General features: G+C 40.2%; 1 protein-coding gene across 4 annotated transcripts in view; it reads right to left on the bottom strand.

The window, feature by feature from the left end:
* Positions 1-1,093: 1,093 nt before the first annotated feature.
* Positions 1,094-20,682, bottom strand: part of LNX2 (ligand of numb-protein X 2) — a 59,060-nt gene continuing 39,471 nt past the window's right edge. For all 4 annotated transcript variants that reach the window (XM_074914913.1, XM_074914932.1, XM_074914923.1 and 1 more), the window contains exons 3-10: positions 19,469-19,707; positions 18,212-18,411; positions 14,214-14,585; positions 12,535-12,681; positions 10,236-10,413; positions 8,221-8,452; positions 6,304-6,462; positions 1,094-3,469 (exon numbers count right to left, since the gene is read on the bottom strand). In XM_074914913.1, coding sequence (XP_074771014.1) covers positions 3,334-3,469; positions 6,304-6,462; positions 8,221-8,452; positions 10,236-10,413; positions 12,535-12,681; positions 14,214-14,585; positions 18,212-18,411; positions 19,469-19,707 — 1,663 coding nt within the window. In that variant the 3' untranslated portion in view covers positions 1,094-3,333. The remainder of the gene's footprint in view (positions 3,470-6,303; positions 6,463-8,220; positions 8,453-10,235; positions 10,414-12,534; positions 12,682-14,213; positions 14,586-18,211; positions 18,412-19,468; positions 19,708-20,682) is intronic.

The following is a 20,682-nucleotide window of genomic DNA, read 5'->3' as shown; positions in this document are numbered from 1 at the left end:
TTCATTAACAAATTTTTATGATCCATTAAAATCACCTCACAAGTAAACAGTCAAGCTTCTTAACTAAAAGAAACTTGCTTCTGATACTATCTGAGTCACACTATATCTGAGAACCAGTCTTAGATTTTCATTACACCTACGCCAGATCTATTACAGAATTTGAAAGTAAAGTGAATTTTTAATTATTTTGTGATGTTGAATTTTCCCCTCAATTGTTCCTGACTCTAAAAAGTAAGTTTAGAGTGGTGGATGAAATATCTTCAGATTTCACTTCACAGGCACACTGTGAAATAGGGTTAGGGTTACATTATTCACTGGAGATCCCTGGGGTTGTTTGGGGAAGGTGATCCTCTCACAAAGGTCCAGCACACACAACTAGGTCCACCACCTCACACAACATCACCCTCAGCTGTTGTGTGAATTAATGAATTCATTAATCTGTCTGTAAATCAAAACCCTGATGGTCTGGCTCTTACCTTACAAGCAGTACAAGAGCTAATAACCTACTGGCAGACACAGCTGGTTTCTTCTGCATTTCTGTACATAGGCTTGGTTTTGCTTTAAACTCATCTATTCATAACCCACTAACTACTGCAAGGAATAAGAAACTTTACTGCAAATCATTAAGAAACTGCTTTTAGACTCATTCCAGCTTTGCAGATGTCTAAAGATAGAGCATACTTGCTTGCAGGAGACGGAGATGGGAACTGATTACCACGAGGCTCAAGTTTCAGCCATAAAACTGGTGTTTCCAACAAGACTGTCTCCTTGCATCAAATCGATGCTGTGGAAACATCCTCCAGTTGATTGGTACCAGCTGGCATTGAGGGAAAAAGAGGAAACACCGCTTGCAGCAAAGTACCATAAGGCACAGATCTTACCTCTGCTTTAGAAACACTTCTCAGTGCTGGAATTACTGGTTAAACAGCTGGTACGTTACCCTGGCAGGATGAGCGTACCCTCAGGACTTTTTTGGTACATTCGCTAACTGTAATTTATAATAACTTACAGCAGAAATAAAATGTTTAAACTGAGTCTGCATTGAGCTACCCGTATCTTTTGCAAAGAGTGAGACCAATACTTTGAGTTATTACAATGAGTAGAATGAACTTTTATTTTCATTCATCCTTCATTAATACCATACAATTAGATAGCAATATCTGGAAAAAAAAAATATCTTGAAATAATTTAAAACAGAAGGCACAGAAAACCAAACCCAACTATGCACCTACAAGAGAAAGGGGAAAAGTGATCCAGGAAGGGAATTAACTCAGAAATGTTTTATCGCTACACATTCTGATCAAAAGCTACAGCACACAGAAACAAAACCGCACAGTTTAAGCTAACCCATGCTTTTGTTACATATACATATAAAAGAAAAAAAATATCTAAAAATCTGATTTTTGCAGGGTTTTGAATGAAGTGTAATTTTTTAAATAAAAAACATGAAATCTAGTACATATGTCAAAATCCTCCCTAAAGTCTATACTAAGATGTACTTTACAAAAAAATCTGTATTAAGAGCAAAGCATACAGTTAAACAGCATCTGGGGATGGGAGGAAACTTGTTCTCAAATCAGTCGGAGTATCAAATAAGTTTGGTGTCTGCTTCAGAAACAAAGATTCTCAGTACAGTAATATACTGTAGAGGACATTCTTTTGTATTTTAATACTATGAAATTAAAACAATAGCGTACATTACAGAGAGGAATAAAACCACTTCATTCATATGAGATTTCTACATTTTTTTTGCAAAAGAGTTAACTTTATTTCTTTTGAAAACAAAGCTGCTGGAATTAATGACATGCGATAATATGCCCCAATAGTATACCAGCTAAGTTTGAAAATAAAGTTCATGCTTCACAATTGAAATATGTTGTGATTCTCAAATACATTCTCTGGTAATTAATAATACAATACAGAGGTCATTCATAAAATCAGTTCATGTCGGGAACCTGGTTTATAAATGAAGCTCTTTTTCAAATATGCAGAACACTGACAACACACAGGGTTAGCTCCAGGTCAGCACATTTCTTTCTGCGCTCCACCCCTCTTTTCTTAAACAAATGGGTGCTTAGCCTGCAAATATCATGGAAAGGCAAAGTCTAGAAGTTAAAGGTTTGTTTGTAAAAACACTAAATACAATCCAAGATAAGTAGTATTACTCTTACTGACAACTTAATACCAGGTGCTCCCTAAAGGAAAAAAAAATAATATCCTGAAATGCAAGAGAGATCGTTTCAGCATTTGTTATCAAGGCATTTGTCAGGAGGTGACAGAGTAAGAGTGAACTTTGCAGCTTACTTTGCAGTTGGACTTGAATTCAAAGAGCCTTCCTTCTAGCCTGCCCACCTGTAAACCATAACATATGGTTTCTTAATAGCTTGCTTTTTTCCTGGAAATAATTCTCTCATTTAGAAAGTACAAGTCAAAGTATTGTTTCCACACATGAATAAAGAGAGCTGACAACTACAATAGAAACAGTAAAAATGATCTTTGTAAAAATGTTCATCAAAATTCTCTGACATAGCAAAACATTCATTTGTAAAGTTGAATACTGCAAGCCATTCACTCAAAGGCGACCTCGGGCACATGTACTCTTGCCAGCGTTGCAACAGTAATTACTTCCACATTTCTTGTCACTATAGGATACAAACTCTGTAATATATTAAAGTTTCCTAACAAAGAGTCCAATTATTGCACTTTATAAAAATTCCAGTAATATCAGGCTTTTGTCCTACTTTTCTATGAACACTGATGCCCTGCAAGAAAAATTTGGGGGACCAAGTAACTTCTGATGAGTAAGATGGATTACTTGAATCAGTCTGAAATATTGAATCAAAAATGGAAAGGCTCACAAAATGAAGAGACGTACCTTTGGAAACAGATTTTGATTCATAGCAGCAGCTAGATGTGTCACTGTGGTACTGACACACGTTCTCTTCACAGGGAAGAATGGGCACACGGCTATTACACTGATGTATCACATATAATTTGAGGACTGTGCAGAGAAACCCAAAGAACCACTAAGTTCTTCTGTTGACTCTACAAGCCTGACAGGGAAAGCTCAATGACAGCCATACCAGAGTAGGAGTTTCTCTGTGAGCTTGTGTATATTTGCATTTGCATCAGCAATGGATATAGCAAACAGAAATGGCTATTTCAGGATGGGAAGATATATAAAGTCAGTCTGAGAGGCCCATAAAAAGAGAAAATACAGCAGTTTTGGCCCTGCTTATAACCAGCTGTATCAATAGGGAAAAAAAGATAGAGGAGATTTTTGTGCCAGCTATCTAGAAAAAGATGCTGCTTGAACCGAAGTGATTTACAAATCTATATGAGGCTTCCAGGCCAGCAAATCACGGTTAAAGTTACTTTGTTCCTCTGTTCCTTCAGCATGGGAACGAGTGCAGAATGGCTCATTCCAACCGTGGACAGTCCATTTACAGCCACAATCATATCACCACACCTAAAAAACACAAGAAGAAAAAACCCCAAACAAATGATGACTACTGCTCTGCAGTAACTAGTCCACACCAACAAACAGCACTTCATGGGGGGATAGGTTTGCATCAGGTTGGAAGCATAGTTAAAAACCCAGAGGGGTTTGATTTTAAGTCTGTTTTACTACTGAAACTCATCTGGGAAATTCCCAAATCACTGGATTTCAATCCTAATACAAATATAGTTCTGCATTAAGAGCTGACCTGTAAAGAAATGTGAAAAGAGAGTTAGAAAGATCTAATGGAGTCACGAGATGATAATGAGATAGCATGTGCACGACAGAAGCATTTCTGTTTGTTTGTGTGGATTGTAACACATTTACACCAAACATGCCTTTACCGTAGGAGGTGTAAGTAAAGATACTTATGGTTACCAACCACATTCCAACTGAGAACCTTGTTTTCAATGGCTTACGATTTTGTCAAATTTAACCATTTGGCTTGAAATCCCCCTCAGCAGATGGTTCAACTGAGAAGCTGTAGCATCTCTGTGGGTTTTTTATGCAGTGAACAGAAATCCAAGAAGGTGCTGTTTGCCGGCCTTGAGAAAACTGACCTCAAATGGTTCAGTTTCAGTTTTTATAAGATCAAGGGAAACTTCAAAAAAAGCACCTAAGTTCTTCTTATGTTGAGCATGCTTCACCTCCAGGCATCTCTTCTCTATGACTTGAGTGTGTTTTGGCACCCCCCAGAGCAACTGAACATGACTATGGGAAGGACTTTCCTGAACCTGATCCTCCCAACTACTGGAGGCACCAAAATGAATGGCAAAAAGATGCTCTCCTGAACCTTCCCAGTGCCCTCCACCAGGGCAGAGCAGAGGAAGGAGAGGCAGTGTGACCAACACCAGTCAAATGTACATTCAAAAGCACTTCTCTGCCTGAACCAAGGTACCCCATCACCCAAACTACAATGTTACAGTTCACTGAGTGGGGTCTCTGAGTGAAGGTGAACTTCCTGCTGAAGTCATTTCACCTTCTATAAAATCACACCAGACAGATAACCTAGGCAGAAAACTGTCTTAACTATTGAACTGTGAAGTTACTTTCTTCCTTCCTCTCTAGCCAAACACAACATTTAGAGAGTTTAAACAAAACAGAACAGCTTCAAAAAGCCCTGCCCCAGGATAACTCATGGTGCTGCTCTCCCTTGTTGATGGCCCATTTTCAAGTCCATATTCTCAGCAAGCCCGTACATTTGAGCAGAGGGTACTCTATCACAATATCGCACATCAGCAACTTTTCTATTCCTTAAAAGGGGGTAAGTGTGACCACAACCACTCTTCCCCTCTCCTTAGGAATGATGCTTGAATTTCCATTTGTGTGGAGACTTCTAGTTATTAATTCCCCAATCTGAAATTATTTACTTTGGGTTGAACTGAAATCTTTCATTTAATTCAAACTGTTTCATAGTTGGCCAAAAAAAAAAAAAAAAAAAGGATCTAATTTAATGTTCAGCCAAGCTATATTTTCATTTATTTATTTAGTCATTGAACTGAAAAATCAATTACTGGCAAGGCTCTAGGCGTAAGTACATTTTTACTTAAGCTACTTTGTAAGTAAATTTACACATAAAAATCATGCCATAAAACTTCAAGTTTCATATTCTTTACTGCCACCTTCACAAAAGATCAGTTTATGAACAAGAGAGCCTTTAATAGAAACTGTAACTCCTAGTTCTGAACTAATCCTATACAAGGCTAAGATACATATATGCATATTAGACCTCAGGGTTGCATCCAAACATACCATGCAAGTAGAATCATATAATCTTTAAGGTCAGAGGGGTCCTCAGGAGGTCTTTAGTCCCACCTCCTGCTTAAGGCGAAGTCGGCTGTGAGATCCGACCAGGTTGCTCAGGGCTTTATCCAGTTGGGTCTTGGAAACCTCCAAGGACTGAGGCTGGGCAACTTATGCCACTGCCTGACCATCCTCATGGGGAAGCAGTTTCTCCTTATAACCAATCTCAATCTCTTCTGTCAGCTTGTGCCCATTGTCTCTCTTCCTTTCGCTCTGCACTGCTGTGAAAAGCCTGGGCTCTGTCTCCTCAACAATCTCTCTGTAGGTACTGAAAGGGGCTGTTAGGTGCCCCCAAACCACCTCTGCTCCAGGCTGAGCAAGCCCAGCTTCCCCAGCCTCTTCCTGTGGGACAAGTGCTCCAGCTCCCCCCATCTCAGGGGCCTCCAATGAACTTGTCTCATTTATTAGTGATTTTCCTGTCAACTAATGACTCTCAGGGCACTGACATAGGGACTTGGTTCCTTAACGAGTTTTTCAGAGGTACTGACTTTTTAATCTACTTTATTGCCTTTCCATTAAAGCAGCAGCACCTATCATCAGTACCACAGTTTCCAGCAGTGACTTCAGAAGGCTATATAAAAGGATAAAGCAGTTTTCCCCACTTTACAGAAGGTCTAATTTTTGAGCTGTTCTCTAGGAAGACAAAAATGTTATGAACTAGCCAGTTCTGCACATACACATTTTGCAGTGTCTCTTGGCCTAAAGAAGTGTTCAACAGGGAGACGGAGACAGCTGGTGACATCAGCACTGCAGCTGGGGAGGAGGACTGGAGATGACAGAGGTACCAGCACAAACATACCTCTGACAGACACCCTTTCCCCAGCAGCAACACCCCGTACTTCGCTGCATCACACTCATCAGGGAGGCAAAGCACTACTGGGCTGCATGATCCTCCCACCACAAGGTGCGACAGTGTATTTCCTTAAGCAATTAGTTGCACCAGCATGTAAGCATTTAAAAGTGTTATTAGTATTATTATTACTACTATTATTTTAACTTACTTTAATCTTCCATCAAAGTATGCAGGAGTTCCAAGAACAATTGTTTTAATGAAGAAAGGCTGGTTCGTGTGGTTCTCCTCGTAGCCACCAACGATACTGAAACCCCAGCTCCCTAAATTACTCCGCCGCAGTACTACGTCATGGCAGCTATGTAGGCAGCTGTCAAATGGAAACACAGGATAGCAAGAGAAAAAGCGATGTATACCACATACAGATATTTTTATAGTAGGCACAACACCTGCTGTCTCATCATTACCACTGTGCTAAGCGTGGAAGAGAAGGGGAGGGATGGTGATTAGACTTCTGTTCCCAGAGTAATTTTACAGTATTTGAACTGATTACTAAAAAAACCCCACGATCTTGAGACAGAAAAGTGATTCAAAAGAAATAATGCAGTGCTAGAATAATTAAATACAGTTAACTCTGTAAACTGACAGTAATGGAATGGCATTTTAAGGGTTTCACAGGTGGCAAGAATGTGGGTGGAAAATGGATACCTGATGCACTTAGTTTGCCAGTCAAAAATGCAATGCGTTTTTCTTCCACCCCCAACCACTTTAGGCTTGTTCTACTTTAAATAAACATAAAAATCCACACATCATCTTCACTACTTCTGAACTGATGCATCACCAGTAATGAAAATATAAATGACTAACCATTTTATTACCCAGAATGTAAATAATTCAGATCATGCTTCACTAAATGTACTGGTATATGTTATTTCCCCCAGTGAAAATTAATTCTAGCCAATGAAGTTGGCAATGACTGCAATTAAAAAAAAACCCAGAAACATTAACTTTTGGGTAAAAAAGATGTTAAGTTCTTTACTGATGTACAACACTTACTTAAAGAACAGCAGCACAACGCGTAACATAACTTCAGGAGCCACGTGTGAGCATCTGTGGTATATAAGCAATAAACTGCTGCTCAAGCATGGAAAGGAAGCATATTTACCAAACTTGACAGCTGTTTATTGAGATTTGGTAACTCATTAATACTTGAATGGAAGAGAAATTAATCTGAAAAAGTGTGAAATCTTCGGAGGGCCAGTGCATGGTTCTGTTATCTTCAACTGCAATTCTGTTACCAATATGCATGGTTCTTGATTATGGTTTTATGCTTAAACTACAAATCTGAGTCTGGTAACTCTTAACCAGAGTGAGAGGAATTAACCTGCACACCCTGACTGACGTTAACAACACTATTTGCTGTAGTGGGAGCATTTCTTGATAGCAAGCAATGCCGGAATAAGCTTATAGCTGTAGCCTCAAGACAGTGAAAAACAGAAGAGTAAAAATGAAACACGGTGATGTCCAGCAGACTGCAGATTATTCAGGGGGAGGGAGCTTGGTGCAAATCTTTAAGAGGTTTTGTGTTTGACAGAGATGGTAGTGGGTTCTTGAAAAACAAAAAACAAAAACAAGGGGGATCTGTAACTATAGCTTATATGTGTGCAAGAGACCCATGTCAAGAGTCTGTCAGAACAGCAAGTCTCATCCAATATTCTAAAGTTATATATTTGGCACCGTAAATTTAGGTAGCAGGTTAGCAAAGGGACATATGGGTATATACTTTGTGTTTTTATTAACAGTCTCTCTGGTTTTAGATATTCTACAGAAAGTTACAATATGGTTAAACAATAGAAAAGATGACTTGTGTTCAATGCCAAGAATTCACATGGGTAGTTACTACAGTTTGTGAAGGGATAATCCAGATTCATCTTCCAGTTCCCTAAGAAAACGTTGCTCCTGTTCACAGTCCGCTTCATAAGCACACTGACAACTGAATATAGCCAAGATGGTCAGTCAGTCAGAAATAAGGGCAGATGTGCTGCAACTAATAAGGTCTCTGCTTCTGTATCTCTCTTGGACTTAGCTTAAAACAGATAACTAATTACTTTATCAATTAATTCCGTACCTTGGAAGTCCCAGCCACATGACCCATGACGGTGACCAGCTGGCATCGTATTCATTTTCACTGATGGTATTCAATTGTTCCTCATTAGCCTGGGGCTGTTCTTCTACAATCTGAACTTCCAGGGCTTTCAGGGCAACTACAGAAGAGGCAGCACTAGCCTTCAGCATGGCCACTGCCTCACTGTGACTTAAGTTAGTCAAATCGATGCCATTGATGTTAAGCAGCACATCACCTGTTCAAAGGCGCAAGTGAGAACACATCAGTCTGTCAGAGTTGCTCCTACCAACAGCACCTCCTGCACTAAGGTTTCATTTAATACTGTGGCTTTTGGAGCTGAGACAGTCTGAACTAACAGCCTGGGAATGTGAATAGCTCTGAAATCTTATACTGTCAAGTTTGAAACATTAATGTATTGAACTATTAAGCTGGATCCGTATCATTTACTTCCACATAACACATCAAATGCTGTGACTTCTATGGTATATGGCCCTGAAAATCTGAGACAGAAATTACCTAAGCACCTCATCATCTCAGCTGCAACTGCTATAGCAGATGCCACTACATAATTGTTTCCAGTGGTGGACCTTAGGTCTACCCTAACTAAAAGGGAAAGAAGAATGATGGAAGGAAACAATACAGGCACCACAAAGTAACCAACTCTTGTTGATAAGTGAGGCTCCACAGAATGTTTTAGGTCTTCTGCTTTTTCTAACTTGTTACTTGGGAAACCAAAATGGAATTAAAAAACAACTGGAAAGATTGGTACAAAAAACGGTCCATTAGAAGAAAGAAACAGCATCTCTACAAAGATAATCCAGAAAGAGTCAAAGCCACTAAAAAAATATTGTCACAAGTTTTACTATATTTCAGAATATTTATAAAAAGCTTCAGGATGACAAGAATGTTATTTACTGCCCAAGCAGTGACTCTCCTCTTTCACACAATGTCTCACTTACTGATGAAAGCCAGAAAAACCAAAGCAGAAGTGTGAACACCTGGGTCACATTTGGAACGACTCATTTTTTAAAAGCTTTTTCCTCCCAGGGAAAGCTAAAGTTGAGGTGCAGCTTAACTTTAAATAATTTTTGTTGCTGCTGTGGCTACTTTAATGTTACACAATGAAAGACCAATTGCAATTCTTCCATCAAGTGTGTTTTTCATAGTAGTACTTAAAAAGAAAGCTTACCCGTTGGTATGTGGGTGTAAATCTCCCTCTCTCAGAAGCATATAAGGATGCTCCCACACTGTTCTTTTTAAATTTGCAATCTGTGAAGTTTTTTTCCCTCTATTTCTTTCTGAAAACAATCTGTAATTCTGTGAACTCTGAATCGCAGAGATCCCACAGGCAATCGTTGTTTCACATACAGCACAGTATGTTTTAATCACCAGATGCCTTGGTATCGATCTGCCTTCACCTACACCGAGTCTAACCTCCACCTCCTGGTTCTCTTCCGCAAAGCTGGGGAACTCGGACGGGTGCTGTAGCACCCCTGAACACTAGCAAACCCAAGCTCTCCCAGAGGATAAGAAAGCATTCAGGAACCAGGGTCAACACTGACGTAGTTTCAGGGGGTAAAATTAGCATAGGTGAGCTGTGGCCTGTCATCAGAGCATTTCTGCTGTTCAGGCATTACACTGAGTAGCAGAGATTCCTCAGACAGAGAAGGGGCACAGCCCACCAAATTAAACACAAAAACAGGATGCGTGCACTACAGTACAAAGAATCGCACCAGACCCTCAGCTCAGGGCATTACCACCAGCTTTAAAGAATTTAACCAGACATTTCCTGGTCTTATCCGCTTCCCCTGCTATCGTTCTCTAAACATCCCTTTCCTAGAAAAGGTGGAAATGCAATACTAAATACTCTGTTTCCATTATTGAAACATGAAGAAAAGCCTCCATCAGGCTTTTCCTACGTCTGTGAAAAGACTTTCTGACACCACCTGACTCCAGAGCACATACTCATCAAACAGCAATCAGAGGCCACCCGTGCCACCAGGAAAGCCAAGCCCCACCTCGTTTAATCCTGCCATCTCTTGCCAAACATCCATGAGGCTGTACACTTGTCACGAAGATGGGCAGTTCGCCACTTTTACTGCCTCTGCCTCCTGCCACTGTCATTCCCAGAGATTCATGTGGCTCTTTTTTCACAGTAATGTGCTTTTCTTGGCATGTAACACACTGGGAGAGATCCTGTTTGACAAGAATAATGTTGTTAAAACTTAAAAAAACCACAACAGAACAAAACACAACTAAATACACCCCAAAGCTATACTTTGGCACTTTAACAATGGTTTAAAAGGACTAAGTAGTTCAAATCAGCTTGGGCTGGATTTCCTCCAGGTCAGGAAAAAAAAAAAAAAAAAAAAAAAGAGCCACTCATGTAGATACTTACATATAGACAGAAAGTTTATTATAAAGTCCCATCTTGAAAATCTCACTCCAGTTTTTCTTAGCCTCCTCCACTGGAGCAGGATAAATTTTAGAACTGCACTACAGAACTATATGGTCAAAAGATGGGACACAAAACAGAAAAAAATCTTTTGATGTCTTGGTGAACATAAGCATTATGTCATTTGTCAGTAGAATATGGCCCAGGACTACAAAGAAGCTCCAAAGAAATGAAAATATATGATGACAAATTAATGCTAGAGGCTGGTAATGGGTGCCTTGTGCAGACTCCCTAATGATTACAACAAAGACCCAGACTTGAAGCAAGCAGAGATCCTGTATTTCGTTTTCTAACAACTGAATTATAAAGTTTAGTCCAAGAAAAAGAATCTAAAGCTGAATCAAAGTACATTTTATTTGCTGAAGCTCTTCTTCTTCAGGGTATTTAGTGATACTTTCAAACCACACAACATACACCCACAGCAGCACCTTAAATTAACGGAATACTTGCAAGGAATCCAAAGCAACAGAAGAAATAACCTGGGAGATTCTTGCAACTACAAATGCTTATTTATTGCCCTACCTTCTCTTGAAGATTGGCAATACTTCTTTTCTTTGACTTCCAATGTCACATGCTCCCTCTGACTGACTCTGCTCTTCATATATACATGTTAATCATATATGAAGCTATATGTACACATACCATATATAAAGACAGCTCCTTCTTAAGTCTTCAGGCTTTAGGACTAACTGCTGATGCCACAAAATGATATAAACATATTTCAAGCCACAAGACCTCTAAGTCAATTGTAGGTTAATGAGAGAGAGGCAAAAATAAATGGTACAAAACATGGGAAACATCCACTTGAGGTTACAAGGGACTTCCCACTTTGGAAGAGCCCATGGATAGCATTGATACGCAAGGGAAATCAGCTCAGCCAACAGATCAGCTTTGGAACTGTGATATGAACACAACCCATGCTGGCAGACAGAAAGTGGGTTCAAGCTCTGATACAGATGAGATGTAATCATTGTGTTGATGTGGCCTAATGTTGTGGTAAATACTAACAGCCACTAACTGTATTCAGGAACTTTGCCTTTGCCCCTCAGGAAGAAAACAAGCTTCCTAGGACCTCACTTGTTCTTTTCTGAGATTATGCAGACTTTTAAAAGAAAATACTATCAAAACATGCAAATCCTCCCAACAGAAGCATGACATTAAACAATGATGCCAACAGAATGGACAGGAGGAAAGGTGGCTTGGTTGACATAGTCAACATGACAATTATTTCACAAAATCAACTTCTCTACAGTAAGAAGTCATATTTTTCTAACTACAAGAACATCTCAAGCACAGGCTTTATTTTTGCAGGTCTTCCAAATAATTTGACACTAGCTTCATGGAATTCTCTTCATTCTGCCTTTCTCTCCATACTCCACCATGCAGAACTCAGCAGTCTTGCAGTCAGCATTGCTGGCTCATGGAGGAGATGACACATCCCTCCAACATGCTCTTTATATGCTGGATGGTGTGTACCACACCTCTTGTTCTTGCTGGTTGCAGTCAGCACAGCAGCAACAAAAAAAGAACATTCTTGAATGACAACTCTTCCATGCAGCGGTAACACATGAGCCACTGTCTTTGACAAGCTCTAACAACTACAGCTGTATGAGCTCAGAGAACTTGCTTCTTTCACTGCAGTCAGAAAAAAAAAAAAAATACTGAAAAGCTGTTGCATATTTTTTGTTCCCACTCCAGACTTGATGCAGGACTTGAGTACTTGGAAGTTGTCCTTTTTTTTTTTTTTTTAAGTAGGCAAAAAAAGAAGATTTAACCCTTTTTTCCAGTCTTGCCTTGCTACACACTGAGACTATCGTGCGAGTAAAATGGTATTTATACTTCTTAAAAGGAGAAACACCAACCTTATGTGAGTTGGGTCTGCTGTGAAACAGCTGCTGGGACTGGTGTTGGTGTGGGTTGCTGTTGTGAGTCCCAGTGTCTCGGATAATACTGACTGTCTGTGACTTCAGGGGTCTAGAGATGATCAAATTCACTCTCTCCCCACTAGCCTGTTGAAAATATCAAACAAAGTAATGAAGTTGATAGGATATTCATTATTATCAGAGAGGGAGGAAAACATGATGAAATATGAAACAAAACAACAGCGGAACATGTTTTCCAGTTCCTGGAGGTGCCACAAACTGCTTAGACTGCATAGTCCCTTACTTGCTTCTTGCTGCAATTCCTCCCAAAACGGAGGGGATATTAACACCCCTCCTTTGCCTCTGATGTTATGTTTACATCAGCTGGAAATCTTTATTCAAAAGGACTGTTTCTCACTTTGTGTTATGAAGCTTCAAACATGAAAATTCACCCGATTCCGTTTGCAGCCTCCGTGAACTTCTGTAACATGTAGCAATAAAAGAAAGAAAAGCCCATGTGATGGCTCCAGGTTCTGCAGATTTTGGTCAACAGCTCTGAACACCTCTGGTACTTCCCAAAGAGACTTCCAAGAAATATGTTATATATGTGCAGAGCATTGAATTGTGGAGTTTGGGGAATACTAGGACACTTAGTAACCAGATGTTAAATAAAACATTGATTCTTTCTATTGCTTTAAAACCACACCTCAATAGATAAAAGTTACCCAGTGTAAAATTCTGACCACTTCACTGTACCCAAAACTTGGGAAATTGAAATTACAATTCCCAAGATCATTGTTATTTTCCTTTAACTGCAGGGGAAGCTCTTGAAACAATTCCTGAAATGTAAATATTTACTACTTATTTGTACTGGACTTCTCTATGTGGGGCTGGGTTAAGCAGAGATGACTGCACTAGACTGCAAGAACCTACTACTGGTCTATTCCAACTTTCCTAAAACCAGAGCAGTTTTCACCAACATCCCGTCAGCAGGAAGCAGCAATGTGCTGCAGCTGTTTCCTTACGGACTGGGAGAAAGACATGGAGTAAAGGTTTTCCTGTGGGAACAGGGAAGGGTCATATGCCACACTGCATCAGGCTTTAGGAATATTTGTGCCCAGAGCAGAGCCAGACATTGGGAACAGCCCTTTTTTTAACACTCGGAAAATGAGTTTTACTGCACAGGACTCATGGATGTTTTTTTGTCCTCCCAGCTGCTACCTGTTGCCTCTAAAAAGTCTGACAAACCATTTTCCTGTTTTAACTCCAATTCCACGCATAGGCAAATAAATACAGAACAAGGCCCACTTTTTACAGAGCTTCCTCAGAGACTAAAACTACAGTATGTACATAAATATAATATTTTCTCTTTTTTTTATGCTAAGCAATAGGCTGCATAGTACTCTCCTTGCTCACACGAGCAGTCTTCTAACCTTCAGGCTATATGCCAAGAAAGACTAACACACACTTTTCACTTCTGAGGAGGTGAAGTTGCATCTGCTAGGTGCCAAAGCAGACCCTGCTTTGCACTATTATTTCCAGAACACAAGTCACATCAAATTGCATCACTGCAGGCTTTTAGGTGTTACACAAGCTATTATGTCCGAGACAGACTCTATCCCAGGTTTTGCCCAAGAAATAAAGCTGAGCTAAGGACTCAGGTAGGGAATGCAAATTACCTGTATAACCTGAGCAGCAAGCTCAGGTGTCCCGTGCTTCAAGTCATGTCCGTTAATTGCAAGTACGCGGTCGTTGCTGCAGAGCCTGCCATCTTGAGCAGCCAACCCCCCTTCCAAAAGGTCAAGAATAAAAACTCCTGGCTCATCTGTTCTGCGTACAAGTTTAATGCCAAGCTGCTCGCTGGAGTCACGTTTATGCAGCGTCACTTGAAAGCTGTCTTCCCGCAAGGAGCTGGTGGTGTCCGCGTGGTTGTGTGTGCGGCTGCCAAACCGCCTCTCTCTCAGCACGGTGAGGTGTAGCACCGAGCAAGGCTGGGAAAGCACAGCTCGAGCGTGGTTGTGAGACACGTTGCTTATGTCAAAGCTATTGACCTGCAAAACAACAGAAAACATGTTCAGAACGGTATTTTCATGTGTTCAATTGTTCCTGGTTATGGAAATAAAGTCCTTTCCAAACTAAATTCAGAGCTCACTGCAAAGTGAACCTTGGAGCAACCTCTGACCCTACCAGGCTTCCCCTCTCGTCCTTCCATCCTCTCCTACAAACCCACTTTGGCAACAAAATCTAGAAAATCGATTTTTAGGTTGGAAAAAAACCTTAAGATCACTGAACCCAACCATTAACCTAACACTGTCAAGCCCACCACTTAACCATGTCCCTAAGCACCACATCTACATGCCTTTGAATACCTCCAGGACAACGACTCAATTACTTCCCTGGCAGCCTGTTCCAATGCTTGACAACCCTTTCAGTGAATAAATTTTTCCTAATATCCAATCCCTCCTGGTGCAATTTGAAGCCTTTTCCCACAAAGATGACAACATCTCTCTCACAGTGAACACGCTCTGTGATCACAGTCCAGGGTTTTTGTTCTCCTGCTCTCTTACACTTGACTTCCTTAGATCTTTACATTATTTGTTTTTCAGGACAAGAACTTTACATGTGCTTTCAGTGTCAAGCCCAGCATCACTTACAACTATAAAATGATATCTATAAAAAGAATACATCCAAATCTCTGAAGAAAGCTTATGTCTAACAACATGCAGTACTTCCATGATGCAAAAAATTAGAAAACCCCTTGAAATCGAGAATAATTACATTTGTTCATCAAGACAGTAGAAAAAGATAGTTGTACTAGTTCTCTAGTCTTAGCATGAACTTAGATTTTCCACCAACTTCAACTAGGTCAGAGTTTCAGACTTATAACTTGTATCACTCAAAATTCAGTTGTAAAAGAAACACAGATTAAACTTGCCCTCTGTATAAACAAGAATTGTGTTTGTTATGTGGCCCACTGATACAAAGATCAGTAATCTTTAGTAATTTCTTGCACTGTAAAGATAAAAATTGCCAGTGCAATGAGATTTGGCAGAAAACACAAGCACCACAAAAGGCAGCACAAAAGCTGTATTTGCCTTGTTCTGTAAGAAGGGGTTCAAAGTTAACACTAAAACTTCATCCTTGGCATGTATTGTTGTGCCCTGATGGAGGAATCCTTGCCCCACAATTTCAGCAGATAGAAGCTAATGCCAAATGAACTACACTGACCTGCCTTACCTACACCTTTTAATGGTCCCCACTGCAACCTAAGTAAAAATACAAACTTGCAGCTTCCCACCATCTAATAGCAATATTAACACTTAAAAAAAAAATAGGAAGAGAAATGACCCAGAAAGCTATGTGTGACAGCCGCCGCATTTACATCACACATCTGAGTCGAAGGGCTCCAAGAAGTCAGCATCAAACAATTTGGCTATGGTGGTTTTGGCATGACGAAGGGGTAGCTGTACCCACTGGGACCCTACCCCTGTGAGAGAGAGGCTGCTGCTCCAGCAGCAAAGCAGGAGGTAGCCCTCCCTGAGCACGTCCCTCCTCCAGCCTGATGCCCAGTACAAAGCTGCCACTCCCAGCAGCACCACAAGCTCAGACACTGAACCATGGCTGTGTCCTGGTCTGCGACTGCCCTGAGACAGACTATAACCTTGGGCAGAGGGAAAGGAGGCATAGCTAGGAAAAATAACATTTAAAGCCGCCACCAGCAAAACCCAGCTGTCACTAGCTAAAGTAAATACATAAAATATGGAAGCATTCAAAGGGCACAGAATAATTTACGCAATAAAATGTAGTTGTTCTTTCTACGAGGCAGTTCACAATTTCAGAATAAAACAGTCTTAGCATTTCTTGGGGAAAGAGATTCTTATTAGGACATGTTTTACATGAATTACAGTCACAGTCCAGCACAAGAAAGGGACAATTTGTAGAGCACTTTGAAAATGTTAGGCACCTTTCTATACCTTGCAGACAACATGCACTTTTATGTAGCTGTTACTAAATGCTGTTCCCTCAGATCTTGAAAAGATAATACTTCTTGTTTGACTGGGCAAGAAAATGCTGACTTTCATGTGGCAGTCCTGGCTGGTTTTCTTTTAGTCCTCTACTACTCATAAAAACCTCTGAAGACATCTTCAGGAATGTCCAGCTGCAGTGTGCACACTGAGCTGCATCTAACTTGGCACTTAGTTACAGCTGGCAGAGATCCAGCCTGGTCATTTCAACACAACAGCTCAGCACCTGCACAGGTAAATTCAAAGCAATAAAGATACCATATCTTCCAAAAAGTTTGGCTTTTACCTCCTGTATCTATTCCTTGGTATGACAGAAGGACTCTGATGGACACTCCCTAACATCTGACAGCCCCAGTGCCAGCACATTGATAGGGAAGACTCCCTGCAGCTTATAAATCCTGTTTATAATTAATTTATTGCTACTTACATTTTTGGAAACTATAATTGACACCTGCCCAAACAGCAAGGATTTCCAAAGCTTCACTGGAGCTCAAGCTCCCTGTTCTGGCAACCAAGGAGAGCCCTTGAGTGTTGAAATAAATCAGGCAACATTCAATCAGTATTTGCAACTCCTTGTTAAAAAGGCAACATTTTGGAAAACTCTTGGGCTCCTCTCTTGGCCTACTACTATGCTAGCACAGGAAAAAGGCACGTTTCTCAAAAGAGACTTTATTTTCTGAAGTGCAGACTAATTTCATTCCAAGGGTAACTACAGTATCTAAGCTACTTCTGTTGGCTTGATTTCAAAAAAGTGAAATAAAAAAGGCTGATACTAATTTTGTACTGATCTTAGGCTATGAGATCAAAAGCAAACATTGCTACTGAAGTAATTTTGAAGTTATGGTAATATATTAGTTTCAGGTGGAATGATTAAAAATAGAAAAAAGCAGGAGGACTCTCTTGTTTATGCAGAATTCAGTATCATTCTTAAGAGTCCTATAAACAACTCCTTCCTCTAATATAAGATTAAAAGTCCAAAATAATAGAATTTGATCTTTTTACACTGTCTGTGGGTAATTACTTAAAAACATAACAAAAATACACACTTGATCATAACCAACTCAAATTTTAACTGTTTGTTTACTTTTAAAAAAAAATATTTAGAGTGCCCTTGCTTCAAATCACGCCAGTGAAGAGTATCAATGACTCTTTTACACATACTGAAAAATGCAGGTCTATTGTCTAGGATATTGGAAGGTAACAGTGAAGCCAGATTAAAATAACAGTTCAGATGAAGTCAGCCATACAATCCACAAATTGCTTTTTACATAGGACAAGTCATGCCAACTTGTTAGCCAGAAGTAACCTTGAGTTCCTTTAGAAAGCATGCATAAAGCTGAAATAAAGACCAAGTCCCACAAAATTTAAAAACAACAAAAAAACCCCTTCATATTTTAAACACTGATAAGAGATGCTAAGGAGGAAAAGCAATTCCAGGGTCTGGCCCGACAAACAACATAAAGCATTGTAGCCAAAAGTGCTAGAACAACGGGCTCTGCTCTGAATATTAATTTGCCTTCCAACTGATAATTGGAAAGACAACATTTACACAATGTTGTCTGACAAGGAAAATCTCCCATTTCATTTAACAGGCAGTTCTGCAAGAAGTGAATGGAAAGCAAGCATACAGAATATGTAATTAGGTTCCATACTTGCAGTATTTGGTCTCCAGCAAGAAGTCTTCCATCTCTGGCAATGATCCCATCTCGATAAACCTCTTGAATGACAATGTTGATCAAAGGCGTTTCATTGCCACCCACTATGCTAATTCCTAATTCAATATAAGGATTGGACCGATGAATTTCAATAGTAGTGATCTCTCCTTCAGGCAAGGTAGGTGGCTGTTGATTTGCTGCCAATTATGTTTAAAAAGAAAGATGATTAATATCCTTTATACCTCATTCACCTTCAATAAAGCAAATCACCAAAGCACAATATAGACAGGCCACAAGACAGTGGTTTAACAAACTAAACAAGTGCAATTGGATTAGTTCCACTACTTGTTGGAACACCTAGCTCGTTAGAAACAGCTAAGAACTTAGTAGCATCCATGCTTCCTGAAACGGGGTTGCTTGGATTGGAAAAGGATATTCTGAACCACTTGGATCCTGTCCTTTGTAATAAATTTCATACACTTCATTTCCAAGTGGGTCACTTCACATTTGGTGATGATGATAAAAATGTGTTTTAGGGGTTACCCCATGGCATATGATTTGGTCATGCCTCTTCGTCAGCTGGTCTCACAAGTGGCACTAGGAGCTGCTACTGAGTTATTGGGTCAAGAGAAGGAGCTCATTTCTGAAGCAAACATGGAGACAACTAAAGAGGAACAGGGGTATGCTAAAGGACTGCAAACACGGAGAAGGAAGGGGACAGGACCATCTTCCTCTGTGGTAAGGCTCAGTGCTTCCTCTCTCAAATCCCAGATGCTACAGACGTTACTGCTTGTTCGGTGCAGATGGATGAAGGAATTACTCAGCTGCCTTTTCACTCGAGCAGGAGAGCACTCCGTGTGTGGGAAGGCTGCTGATCCAGGCAGGGGGGAAGGGGGAAGAGGGGAAAAGAAATCTCATCTTAGAAAACAACTTTCGTAATTTTGCAGAAAACATACTCCCTTCCAAATTGCTGCAAGGCCAGTGCTACAAGTAGATTACTACTGCACCATGATATGATACATGATGATACAGCACCATGATATCTAGCACACAGCCTGAGAAACTTCTTTCCTTCCTGTGACCTTATCCCAGTTGTATACTTGCACATAACCAAAACCCACTAATATTTCTCCAGGAATTGCAAGAGAAAAGAGCAGAAAATTAAGACATGCATTCACGGTTGTCAAGAGATAAGCTCTGACACCACAAATGTTTCCACATCTGATAAAACAGACTTGATAAGTGATGACATACTGTCTGCTACTGTGTTCTCCTCAAAAGGCGGATTGTCAATGCTGGGCTCATCTGTCCACGTGGGAAGGGCGGGTGAGGTGAAGCTCTGCTCAGCTGGCACTATTCCCTGATCTGTGTCCGAAGGTAAACTGCCAGGCTGCTCCATCCCACCGGGGCCACTCTCGCCCTCTGCTTCTGCTTGCAGCTTGCTTGTTTTCCTTCTCTCTAGAGCAACCCTTCGATGAGAAGCTCCAGGACATCTGTGAAGACATCATTTATACCATGCTTCAAGCCTGCATCAATGTTTGTTGTACAAAATGCACAAGTACTCCATCAAACAAAATCAGTCTTCTTCAAAGCCACAGCTTTAAATTAATCATAAAAAATATTAAACACATAAAGCCCAAAATACGTTTAAGTGGACAGAACCCACAAACAATACTGCCTTCTTCACAAACTTCTACTACGTAGTTTTTTGGCAATGAACTAAATGTGCTGTAACACCTTCTGAAAATGGACTTACTCTGTCATGTACTTTCCAGTTTCTGGAAGATAACGTTGCTGAAAAGTTTAAACAGGACTAGTATACAATTCTACAGCACAGAAGCCTTGTTCAAAGACAGCTTTGAAGACCCACTGAAGCAATTCCCTTTCACCTTAGTAAGCTAAGTGAAGAAAGTATCACATCTTCCTGGGGTCATTTTGGGGAGGAATCTAAGTGCAATCTGTTAAAATACTGGGGGAAAAAAAAATGTTGTCTAGGACTTTGCATGAAAAGTTTAGCAAAAGTAACAGCTCTGCTCATCATCTCCTCTTGAATCAGTAGAAGGTGTTTCATCTTCCTGTCTCCCCCTTTTTCTTCCTGACTTCACACAGGAGCTGCAATTTTTTTCTCATATAACAATGCTCTGTCAGCACTTGGTGCTTTTCACTATAAACTTTTTTTGGCGACATTATTCTTAATGCAGTAATTTATTTTCCTTAGATTTAAAATCCTACAATAGTTTATTGCAAAGAGGGGCTACAATCTTGCAAATTTATGGAATGCCTTAGTTTCTCTAATGGTCTTCTATTTACATGTAGATAACTGAATGTGGACATCAATCTTACATCTGCCTGTGCGACAGTTTTGTCAGTGTCTGATATGTTACTTCTTACAGTATTTGATGTCCTTCATAAAGTTCCTGCTTCTGGAGCTGCTGACCACATCAACATGTAGGAGCGTACTGTAGCAG

The sequence above is a fragment of the Athene noctua genome, chromosome 1 (genome assembly GCF_965140245.1).
Source record: "Athene noctua chromosome 1, bAthNoc1.hap1.1, whole genome shotgun sequence".
Taxonomy (NCBI): Eukaryota; Metazoa; Chordata; class Aves; order Strigiformes; family Strigidae; genus Athene; species Athene noctua.
This window is presented reverse-complemented; position numbering and strand designations above follow the sequence as displayed.